The sequence below is a fragment of the Helianthus annuus genome, chromosome 13, assembly GCF_002127325.2.
Source record: "Helianthus annuus cultivar XRQ/B chromosome 13, HanXRQr2.0-SUNRISE, whole genome shotgun sequence".
NCBI classification, from domain to species: Eukaryota; Viridiplantae; Streptophyta; class Magnoliopsida; order Asterales; family Asteraceae; genus Helianthus; species Helianthus annuus.
In genome coordinates this window covers 140,266,845-140,279,236 of record NC_035445.2, presented here as the reverse complement: position 1 = coordinate 140,279,236, position 12,392 = coordinate 140,266,845, and the positions used below count along the sequence as shown (strand labels likewise).

The 12,392-nt window shown below is 38.3% G+C and overlaps 2 protein-coding genes across 3 annotated transcripts; both read right to left on the bottom strand.

Annotated features, from left to right (window-relative positions):
* Nucleotides 1-2,385: 2,385 nt before the first annotated feature.
* LOC110899517 (B2 protein) lies at nt 2,386-5,457 on the bottom strand. Its single transcript, XM_022146400.2, has 4 exons — nt 4,281-5,457; nt 3,618-3,718; nt 3,235-3,429; nt 2,386-2,736 (listed from the first exon to the last, which is right to left on the bottom strand). The coding sequence occupies exons 1-4, from the start codon at nt 4,930-4,932 to the stop codon at nt 2,695-2,697; spliced, it is 990 nt and encodes a 329-aa protein (XP_022002092.1). The 5' UTR covers nt 4,933-5,457; the 3' UTR covers nt 2,386-2,694.
* A 1,436-nt stretch (nt 5,458-6,893) lies between these two features.
* Nucleotides 6,894-8,751, bottom strand: LOC110899518 (glutathione S-transferase T3). Of its 2 annotated transcripts, XM_022146403.2 has the most exons (3): nt 8,331-8,751; nt 8,164-8,285; nt 6,894-7,960 (listed from the first exon to the last, which is right to left on the bottom strand). In XM_022146403.2, exons 1-3 carry the CDS (start codon nt 8,564-8,566, stop codon nt 7,212-7,214), a joined length of 1,107 nt encoding a protein of 368 aa, XP_022002095.1. In that variant the 5' UTR covers nt 8,567-8,751; the 3' UTR covers nt 6,894-7,211. The 2 variants fall into 2 exon arrangements, with proteins under 2 accessions (XP_022002095.1, XP_022002094.1); XM_022146402.2 differs by having other exon boundaries at nt 8,164-8,745.
* Between the last annotated feature and the right edge of the window lie 3,641 nt (nt 8,752-12,392).

The following is a 12,392-nucleotide window of genomic DNA, read 5'->3' as shown; positions in this document are numbered from 1 at the left end:
CAATATATGTAAGTTTATTTTGTCGTAAGTTACTACACTACATAAGAGCATGTGGCATACTTCCATGAGTGTGAGGATCGCCCTCCACATTAGCTCACATTCATGGTAATACCACGTTTGGTGAGTGTGAGGGGCGTGAAAGTATAATATGTGGGCACACTCAAGGCGAGAAGAAGAAAAAAAGAGAGATGTTCGGCTATAGATCATTACAAGGCAATTCTTTTTGTTTTTTTTTCTTTACTATAATATTTCTTTTAGAAATCAACTCACCCTCACACAAGGTTTTGCCTCTATACGTGTGTCATGTGACTATAGGAGGATACATCTCCTCTACATGTGATGTCTACATGACATTGCTCACGCGGATATTGCCTCTATATATGTCATGTGACTATGAAAGACAATACATCTTATATACATGTGACGTCTACATAACATTGCTCACACTGATACCCACCCAAATACGCGGGATGTAATAATTAATTACTAGTGATTTTCTCTTTCAAAAGAATAATAATTGACATCTAGCATTATTGATTGAGATTGAGTAGCTAGGTGGCTTGGAAATTAAATTAAGTGGTCCAGCACTACAAAGGCAAACAATCACATCACAACTATATAATACAAAAAGGATGTTGATATGGTGGATGTGGTGTCAAAACACCATGAGGGAGACTTGTTCAAAGTGTCACACCAACTAACACCACCCCCTCAACCACTTTGTCCATTTCAAACGTTGATTGTGATGGTGGATGAACCATTCAACTACTCTATTATTTCACTTATTCTACAATTTCAACCTAATCAATCCCAAAAGAAACTTCTATTTACATATATCTTATAATAGCACAAAGAAAATCTAGTTAAATTAGAATTTGCTAAGGGTGTAAGGAGTGGTTAAACACTTTGTAGTGGTAAACTAAAAAACCGACCAATCAGAGCGCGCCATGTCAATCAGTGAAAAGTGTTTAAACTTTGGTGAAAAGTGTTGGCAATGGTTTAGACATTTGATAAAGTGATAAACTTTTTTTTTTAAAAAAAGGAAAAAGTGTGATTGGTTGAGAGATGGAATGGACCCCACCCACACACCCCCTCTCTCTTTCCTTCCTCCCCTTAGGCCATGTGTAGTCATAAAGCCCTTTTGGGGGCGTTATGCGACACGTGTCGTGCCACGTCAGCAAGGGGCTTTATGGGGCGTTATGCAATTTGAGGCCGTAGTCATAAAGCCCCTACCCATCATTACCTATTTAATAATTTTAAGTTTTATTAATTAATATAAAAAAACTCTTCTATTTTTGATTGGCCAACTCAATTAACCAAACAACAATAACGCCGCGAAAAATTTCAAGCCCTCCACCCATTTTTGAAACATAGCGCCCTTGGGGGCGGTGTGGGCGGCGCCATAGCGGCGCTATGGCCCTTGGCCGCGCCCCACTACGCAAGACCTTACCGATTCGGCATGCCACCACCGATTTGGCAAACTTTGGTGATTAAACACATGTTGGCGGTGGTGTTTACCACTCGGTAAAAGGGTTTGCCACCCTTTACCGATCACCACACCGTACACCCTAATAACTCGTTTATTGAAGATGTTGGAGAGTTATTTAAATAGTAGTAACGTCTAAAGCGTGACTCTTTACTCTTTAGATTTTTATTTTCACTTAACTATTAATTTTCAACAAGTGACATTAATCTTCCTTCTTGAACTCTTTATATTCATTATTCACAAATTCACCTAATAATTCCTCATTCTGCAAACGTTTCATATGGTTCTTCCAATCTCAATTAATATATCTAAATCCAAGTTTATAAATTGTGAATATAACATTAAAAAAAAGCTAATTATAAAGATGTCAATTACAAAAAGAAATAGAACTATTTATCCAAAACACAAGTATGTCTACATTAGGTGATATCTTTAACACCAACTAATTTAGGGAGTAAAATGCCATTTTCGTCCTTTAAGTTTGACCACTTTTGTCTTGCATCATTTTTATTCAAAAAGTTTGAAGTCTTGACATTTTCACCCTTTTAAGTTTGACCACTTTTGCAACTTTCTTCTTGCTTCATTTTTATCCAAAAAGTTTGAAACCTTGTCATTTTCATCCCCGAGGGCCAAATTTCAAGGGACGAAAGTCAAAAAAAGTACCAAACTCAAGAATGCAACGACAATAAAACACGTTTAAAAGACTCAAATGCACAAAAAAAAAAGTCATTTTAGATGGAACAAACGAAAATAACTAAAGCTCAGGGATGATTTTGGCGTTTTACTCTAAATTTAGGTCATGTTTATGGATTCAACACGAACCTGATATCTTTTTAACCCGTTAATCAGACGCAACTTGAACAAAGAATAACATGTAAGAAATTTGAACGAAGACTAACAAGATAAAATAAAAGTCTGTATTATAGTCTATTCATTCATACTGAGTTTGTATTTTTGAATATATACGACGGAGCCAAAGAACCGAAGGGGACCATCAATTCAAGGCTACACATCCTGTAAACGTTTACTAAAGTTTCTATGTTACGTATCTCTTCGGCTCGATATAAACATATATTAAGTACGTATATATGATTAAACACATCTCGCATTTGCCAAAACGCCTTCAACTTCATTATACATAACAATTATCCAAATATAAACCGCTCTTTAAACCTTATTCCTCACAAGCATCATGCTTTCATCCGCTTTCAGTTCTTGTTATCTTCAAATATGTCCAAGAGTGAGAGCGCCTGCAACAAAGACACGGGTGCGCGTTAAGTGATATGGATACCGACAAAGGTCTTTATATCTAGATTTGGATATCTAGAGGTGTAAACGAGTCGAAACTGAGCTGTTATCGGTTTGACCTTGATTCGTCAATAATTTTTCAAGCTTGAGCTCAACTCAGGCTTGGCCGTTTATTATTGATTAAATGTTTAGTTATTTTCTTTATCTATATAACTCGGACTTTTTTTATCTATATAAATATTTAGTTATTTTTATAATTTTTAAATGACAAAATATATTATTTTCATATTTTTTTTATAATTTATAAATAAGAATATCTATTATGTAATTACATAATATGCAAGTTACTAAATTTGAGCCTCGTCAAGCTCCGGCTCACACTCATTCAAGCTCAGTTCATACTGAGCATTTAACAAGCCAGTCTTGAGTAGCTCACATGTGGTTTGACTCGTTTAAACCCCTACTAATATCTAGATCGAAAGATTAGCAATGTAATTTACCTCGGGGATGTTGAGTTCAAGGCGAAACTTGGGGCCATCATAGTGGTGAAGAATTGGCCTAAAGGAGTCCTCTTCTAACGGCTCGGCCAGTTTCCTGGTCATAACTCGCACCTGAGCAGGGAAACGCGATTCACCAGGGTTCTTCTTGTCTTCCCAAGCAGACGGGTCGATATTTGTTCCACCAAAACTTGTAGCCTGAATCATCAAAACCAAAATTCATTTTAATCATCTTTCTTTCAACACTTAAAAAAGTAAAAGTTAATTTGCCCTCATTTAAGTTCCTATTTCTTTGATAACCAAGAGACCCCGTTACCAGAAAACTCACGGACCCACCAATACCCTGCTAACCAACGGTAACGTTATGAGTAGATGAGATTGAATACCTCGAAAACACCATGAAGTTGGTGAGTGGAGTAGTTGTAGAGGAACAGAGGCAGACCAGGTGTGATTTGTCTAACCGAGTCGCGGTAGCGAGGGGGTAAACCTGCAAATGAGTTTAACAAGACAATTAGACAATTTTATAACAGGGTTATAGCTGAAGATTATATAATCATGCCTGAATATCTAGTATATGAAGCATCTAACAAGATAAGAATCAAACCCAAATATGTTAAAAACAATATGTAAATATTATAAAAACCAAAGCTTGATCTTGTGGAAAGAGTTAAGAACATGAAGCCCTAAATCTTAATATATTCCCAATTTTTAAATCTTGAAAAATCAAGAATCCATCAAACCCTAAATCTTGAAAAATCCCCAATTTATCGAACCCTAAAATTTAGGGAAAAAAAAACAAGAATTCAACAAGCAAAACAAGCATATAAGTTATCTACTTCAAATCTTCCAAAATCAAAATCCTGATCTTGAAAAGAGTAGGAACATCAAACCCTAAACCTTGAAAAATCCCCAATTTTCAAAATCCTAAATCTTGAAAAATCAAGAACCTATTCAGCAAAACAAGCATATAATATATCTACAAAAAAACAACACAAAACCCCACAAATAAAGATGCAAACTTTATCAAAAAAAGAGAACAAAAAACATACCAAAGAGCTGTCTTTTGAGATTCTCTTGCATAGTATCATTGTTGCAGACAAAAATATACCCACCAACAGTCTCATTTCTGGGCAAAGATTCTGAAGGTGGCAGAGTCTTGAACCTCTTATCAACACTATTCTTATCCTTCTCATTAGTATTATTATTCACATTACTATTATTATTGTTCTTCTTGTTCTTCCCATGTTTACCACCAAAGCCATGATGATCATCCTCACCATTTTTCCCAAATTTCCCATCTTTCTTGAACCCATTTTTCTCAAAACCAACATTATTATGATTATTAAAATTATTTACACCAAAATTCAAACTTGGTTTTGAATAAATCCCCTTATTAAACCCACCATTAATCCCAAAATCACCAACATGATGATTTTGACTTGTGGGCCCCATTTTCCAGTCAAAGTTGAACCCATTAAAGTCAGAGTTTGATGAACCGGAACTGTTGGCGTTACCGGCGCCGGAGTTGATGAAGTCGCCGCCGACCCGGATGTCAAAGTTCCGGCGATCTTTTTCCGGCCGTTTGGATCCGTATGAGGTGCTCCAGATTGAGTCGTTTAAAGAAAGATTTGCAAGATTGTTGCTTTGCACACGAAGCTGGTCACTAAACTGCCAAAAAGATGATTGATTGTTGTTCTCCATGATTCAGGATTGTGAATTTCTTGATACCCAGATGAAAAAATTGAAACTTTCTTGATACCCGGATGGTAAAACTGAAAATTATTGATACCCAGATGAAAAGATTGAAGATTTCTTGATACCCAAATGGAAAAATTGAAACTTTCTTAATAGCCAGATGGAAAAACAGAAGAGATGTGAAGTGAATGGTGAAGTGGGTGTTTTGGGTTGTTTATATGAAGAAGAAAAGGGGATTGAGGTGGGGGATGGGAAGGAAGGTTCCAGGAAATTAAGGTGATTAAGATTTAAGAGAAGAGATTGCGTGTTAAGTTGTCAAAGGGGGTGTGTTTTGAAAATTAAATAATGTTGAATTTTTATTCGAAAATTAGAGATATGTTGAATTGGGATGATAGGCGTTGGTTGTTGAGCTAAAGCATGACATGGTGAGTTGGTGACGGCAAAAACGCGTAAAGATGAGAGAGAGAGATAGAGGGAGAGAGAGAGAGAGTTGAGTCCTTCGTATTTGTGGTCATGTACTATTATGACCCCTGCAAAACTATGGGTAGGAAGTGTTAACTAGGGTGTAAGGGGCACTCCCCTAAGAGTGGAGTCTCCTCTCTTACGCATAACCAATCCTCGTGTGCTACGTCAACTCCTCTCTTAAACTCGCCTAACACCCTAAATTGATGGCGGCACTCCCCTCTTAGGTGACTTGGTTTTTTATTAAAAAAAAAAAAGAAAATAAAATTTTTCATTGGTCCATCTCCTCCCTCTCTCCTTCCTTTCTTCGGTGACTTCCCACCGATTTCACTTCCCCAAATACCTCACCGCCTTGATGGCGGCACCCCCCTAATCGGCAAGCATGTTCCCGCACGGGGTCACCGAAGGTGCCCCGATCCCCCTAATGATGTTAGTAAATAAACCCTTTAAACCGAAACAAATAGGCTGGTTTAGGTTTCCAACATGTTTGTTTACGGTTCGGTTTTGACTATTTTAGTGGTTCGGTTCGGTTTGGAACTTGAAATTGGATTTTAATGTTTATTAGTTATATTATTTATTTATTTTTAGATGTATGTATTTTTGTATATGGATAACAAATATGAATCATTTTTAATATTATAAAAAATAATACAACTTATTGACTTTATATAAAAATCAATTCAATACGTCAAACCAGTAAAACCGGCTAATCCACTCAACCCGGTTGGTTCAGTTTATCATGCCCAAAATCGTATATAACGATTGGTCTAGAAGTTTTGTCAAACTCGATTGAATGAGATCTTGAACACCTAGTGTTAAGTTTAAAATGATTTATTCTTCTTTTTGGGTTGATGTATTTGAATGTTTCATTCTAAGATTTTAAAATAATATGATATTTTATTTAGGGAACGTAATATTGTATTTAGTGGGTTTTAGATAGGTTGGTAATGGTGACACATTATTAGAAAAACTGGTTAACTTGAGTAAAAATATTGTATTTAGATAATACGTTGGTTAATTTAGATCTACTCAAATTATGTAATATGTTAAATCGATAGATTCTTATAAAACATGTTAATTTAATACGGAACCAAGTTGGCAAACACCACCTGCTCATCACTACTTATTATAAACACCATCGTTACGTTACCGCTACCTCACACATCTCACTTGTTAAAAAATTACACTTGTTCTAGAATAACAATAAAACTTTAATTAGTTGTGAACAAAAAACTCCTCTCTTACACCAACTTTTACAGTGAATACGAAATTTTGAAATAAACATCCTTTATTGTTAACCTATTGAAACTTGAAGGTTGCTAGAGAGTAGAGTCGAACTACTTAGAAGGGCATAAAAGTAAAATCCAACGATGACCCATCTAGAAGATCCGTACTGAAAATTTCGTTCACACCTATTTTCAAAAGATTAATTAATGGTTTATTAAATTTTATTGTATGAACCCAAAAAATAGTCATTTTCTTGTGGTTTTTATGATTTTCCGGTAAGACCATGCGTAATGGTAATCAAGAATAATGCCCCCAACATGGGGCATTATCCGCCACGTGTCGCCTAGTCACACTTTGGGCATTATAGGAAAAAAAGGTGTAGTGGGGCATTATCCAAATAATGCCCACTCAATCATTTTACATTTATTTTTTTTTTAAATATAAAAGATAAAGTCTTCCATAAATTAAAATATAAATTACAATACTTGAAAAAAAATACTAAAAAAAAACAGAAAATTAATATAACCGAAAAAAAAAACAGAAAAAAAAAACAGAAAATTAAAATAACCGAAAAAAAAAAAAAAAAACTAGATGATCTAAAGTCCATATTTTTCTCGTATTTTTTGGCGACGCATTTGAGCCAAGATCAACGCGTCGCCTTGGAGGTGGTCGATCGGTTTGGACAAAAACTCAATGTCCTTTTCCATTTGTCGCGCCTCTTGCAACTCGTTGAACTTTTTGGTTTCAACTACTCGGTCTTTCATAATCTCCCAACGTTTGTGGCCGAGGTCGCGAATATCTTGGAGACGACGGTTCATCTCCTCGAAATCATCCTTTAGTTCGAGATCGGAAGACGACTCGACCGTTTTTTTCCCCGTTCCCTTTCTTCTACCGGTGGGTCGGGCCAACTCTTCTTGAATTTGCTCGTCGACGTCCAACGTTTCATTTAAATTAACATTACGGGCATCGGATGTCGGAGTTGACGGGTCGGCGGAGGATGATGTTTTTGACCTTTTAGCCCGGCGTCTACTACTTGACGTCATTGGATTAACAAGCGCCCACTTTGGACTTTTTCGTAGAAGCTCCCAACACTTATAGTACGTGAAAGGGCTTTTCGTCCGATCGAACTCCTCCAAAGTCTTTGTTAAAACCCCGACGTCACTTTCACCGCTCGGGCGATTGTCGTAGTTACGTTGGTAAACTTCTTGAAACGCGTGACATTTGTTGTTGATGTCGGTCCATTTGCTAGAAATTGAATCCTTGTCCCGATGCTCGCCTTGACCCCACGAGCTATAAAAGAGTGCACGCACCCTATCCCAAAAAACGGGGCCCGTTTGAAAGTTTGCTACAAATTTAAAAACAAAAAATAAAAAATATTAGTTGCAATTTAAAATATAAAAAACAGAAAAAAAAACAGATTATAAAAAATAGAAAAAAATAACCGAAAAAAAAAACAGAATTTAAAAAAACAGAAAAAAAAAACAGAATATAAAAAATACAAAAAAAAAACAGAAAAATAAAAAAACAGAAAAAAAAAACAGAATATACCGGTATCTTCGTCCTCCGAAATATCGAGCCACGCCCGACTCAACGTGTATTCCTCGTCCTTCGTCCATTTAATGGTTGTTTTTGCACGTCGAGGCTCATCCTTTTCCTTCTTTTTATGCGACCTTCTGCCGCGTTTCGATTTGTCTTGCACCGGTTCGGGTTGCGACTCCGGCACGACCTCGACATCGGGTTCGGATTCGGGTTCGGGTTGTGACGGTTGCGACCCGCCGGCTTGACCAAAGCCGTAGGTGGGAGGAACAAAAGGAGAGGCGCCACTCAAGAAAGCCGCGTAAGTTAAAAAGCTCGGGTCCATGTCTTGTAGGTTGTACGGGGTTTGCGGTTGGGTTGTGTTCGGGTTCGTGGGTCTTGCGGGGCCACCAAACGGGGGTCGGTATGGATGCATACTTGTAAATAAATAGGAGAAAGTGGAGGTTTTTTTATAAAGTAGTAGAAGAGAGTGGGTTAGAAAGTAGTAGAAAGTTTATAAAAAAATGAAGAAAATGGATTGATATATATATAGTGGGTAAAATTTAGAATTAAAAAAAAAAATAAATAAGTTTTTGACCGTTGGCAACGGTCGAATTTTTGCCACCTTTCAATTTAACAGCGTTTTAATAACCACGCCAACACAATTTTTTTTAAAAAAAAACGCCCGGAAACGCCCCGTGTAATGGGGGTTCCGGCGTTTTTGGGCGTTATTTGGCAATTTTTTTTAAAAAAAACGCCCCGTTACGGGGGTCTAACAAGGGAAAAAAAGTATACCGGTACTAACAAGGGAAAAAAAGTATACTCACAAAATAAAGGAGTAAACTCCTAAAATGGTCTGTGAGATTTTGTCACTTTTATCATTTATTTCAAAATTTAAATCTTTTGAATCTGAGTCTATATGGTTTCAGTTTTGTTGTTATTTTCATTCAAAAGCAAAATCTAGTCAGATTTTTCAATTAACATCCAGTTTTTTTTTTATTTTTTTCATCCATTTTCATTAAGGGCAAAATAGTCAGATTTTTTTTTAATTTGTTATAACAAAGCGATAAAGATCATTTTGCCATTTATTAAAAGGGATAAAAAAAAAAAAAAAACAAGATGTTAACTGAAAATCTGACCAGATTTTAATTTTGGATAAAAATGGCAAGAAAAATTAAAACCACATGGACCTAAATTCAAAATGTTTGAGTTTTGGACTAAAGTGACCAAATCTTAGTACCATTTTAATAGTTTACTCCAAAATAAATATCCACTTTCTCAATACTAAAATATCAATACATGTTTATATTTCTTAAGTTTTAATTTTACAAGTTTATCATAACTTATTATTAAAATAGAAATAAATATACAACGACTCAATACAATGTAAGAAGTATTTTTTCTACAGCCGCGATAAATGAATTTTATATACAAGATTACATTGTACGTGAGAGATTTTCGCTGATATCACGATGATAAAGTGTAATTTGAGAACAATATTTGTCCACATGTCTTCATCATCTCTTCTTTCTCCATTTGATGCAATATTTAAGATTTTAACTAAAGCTAGACGGTTACAACTATTTACGCTCAGTCAGTAATCCGTATCTTGTAGTTTTCAATTCACAACGCTATAATATGCAATGTTTTAAAAACCGGTTTTTTATTCATATCGGGTTAGGCTCTGAAATGGTTCAACCGGTTGAACCGGGTTGTACCGGACGGTTCAACCGGGTCACTAGTTAACACTATAATTCCATAAAATACAAATTAATCCAAAAAATCAATCCAATCTCAATTAAGATTTATATAATTGATTATGGTTTTATCTAAAAACAATTGTTTTCTTGTAAAATGTTATACATTTTTAAGTGCATTTTTATTACTTATAAACAATATTATATTGGATGATGTGAGTAATAGTTTCAATAGCAATGAAATATTGTAATGGAAGGCACTAGGTTAATTACCAACAATGAAACTTTGGTATTACCTTAATATCGTATTTTTTATAATTAAAAAAAATCAAATTTTAAGATAATGCAAACCGGTTCATTGATTTGAACCGGATTTACCGGCGGTACATAAGGCATACCGTATTTGGGTTTTACCGGCCTTTATCGTACCGGACACGTGTCTGGTATCCGGTTTAACCGGTATAACCGGCCGGTTCATACCGGTATTTAAAACATTGATAATATGGATGATGATAAAGTTTTTGTATAGTAGGTAAAATTACCTTGTTCTCTATAAACAAGCACAAAAAATGAGCGTAAATAGGGGCGGACCTAGAGTGATAGAAGGGGTAACGTCCGTTGCCCCTTGACGCTCTGACAGTAGTGTAAATTTTGGAAAATTTTGATATTTTTTCGATTTCGTTACTGAAGGGGTATGGTCCCAGATCTCGCGTCAGCATCGACCGCGAGTGACCATTACCCTTATCAAAACCCCCACCAGTTAACAACCTACTTGTGCCCATGCGAGAACGCATCGACACAAGGGGTGAATCCAATCTATCTAGTAACGAAGGAGGACTTACATGGAACATGAGAACGGTATAGTGATGCGACATAGCATCACATCTGGTGTATGAAAACGGAAGTATTCACAGCGATGCGGCCTCGCACCGCGTCCAGTGAACACTTCTATCAATACGAGGAAGCTGGATAACAGCAACAGTCACCACAGGCGACGATGCGGCCAGCACCGCATCTCGCGTATTTCTTGATTACTAGCAAGAGACGCGATAACATCAGATGTTACCGCAGACAGCGATGCGGCTAGCACCGCATCCTATACGCTTAACAAGTGGGACTGACACCACAGTGCAAGTGGAACCAATGGCAGTCACCTGTCAGATCTACGGAAGCGACGGGCTGACGTGGCGTCGTCTCAACGGCCGACATTTCTGACACACCTGCAAAGGTGCAGCATGCCGTCAGTCTATCTATCCACCTCCTCCTTCACTCCTCGGCTATAAATACCAACCCCAAACCAGGTTTGAGGTATCTCTTCACAACTCTCTCACTACTACTACTATCTTACTTTGCTTCCCAAGCAAACTACTGATTCTCACGCCGGAGAGTGGTAACAAGGAGCACCCCCACCCCATCCTCCTTGTTACGAGTCACGGTTTGTTTCCTTGTGCAGGAGATCAACCCACCGGTGATCCAGCCAGCGATCCTCGGGAGGAAGGGATTAACCCTTCTTGACGAGACCAGTGAGTTAACCCTGCCCGGTTAACCATTGTTTCATCATTGGCGCCCACCGCTACTCTTAGCACTTTTTCGATCATCCTTTGTCCTCTCTCAAAATCATGACTGATCACCAAAACAATACTACAGGGGATAATCCACTCCCCACCAACACAGGAAATGTGGGGAGTACCCCACCGGAACCGAATCCGGGCCATATCGGCACATCAACGCAAAGGGGTCCATCCCTAACGTTCGGGCATGACTTATCACAGTACGCATCTGTGATCCCCCCGAACATGGACCCCCACATCTGGTATGACCAACAGGCCACCCTGCTGGCCGCAACATACAACCGCGCTTGTGCGGAAGCGCACATACAAGCTGGGCCAACCCCAGCACCGCACACCCCTGCCGATCGTATTTTACAATACGAAGGCAGGGCGCGTTCACGTCCAGCTTCGAGAAGCAGACGTGAGGACCGCGGATCATCTTACTGTTCGGTCCACACAATCAACGAGGATGATTCCGCATACGAGTCCCACGCCAGGGGACCAGTGCATACCCGCCTAGGTCCTTATGTTGAGGACAGACGACGGTCTGCATCCCGACATGGCTCTGGAATTCAGATCCGGTTGGGCCCACAACCATACACCGAAGGATATGGTCGTACCGACCCGGACGACCGTACTTATTGTGGGGATTCACATGACACCTGCAGCAGACCGGGAGGACGCAACTATGTTCCTCCCACTCACCCCCACAGTACATATACCTCAGGGCTGCAAAACGCCCTGAGAACCAGCCCTATAGGCCGAAAGCTGCGGCCGAAAACTCCAAATTCGCCCCGCGAATAGCCCACGCCCATGTCACCACAACAAAATTCCCATTCAACGTTGGGAAATATAGTGGTTCATCCGACCCGGATGACCACATGAACATTTTTATAGGCGCAGGGTGCAACGGCCAGTGGGACGAACCCACTTGGTGCAATTTTTTCCCCCAGACCCTTACGGGTCTGGCAAGGGCTTGGTTCGATTCTTTACCAGTGGCATCACTGGACTCATT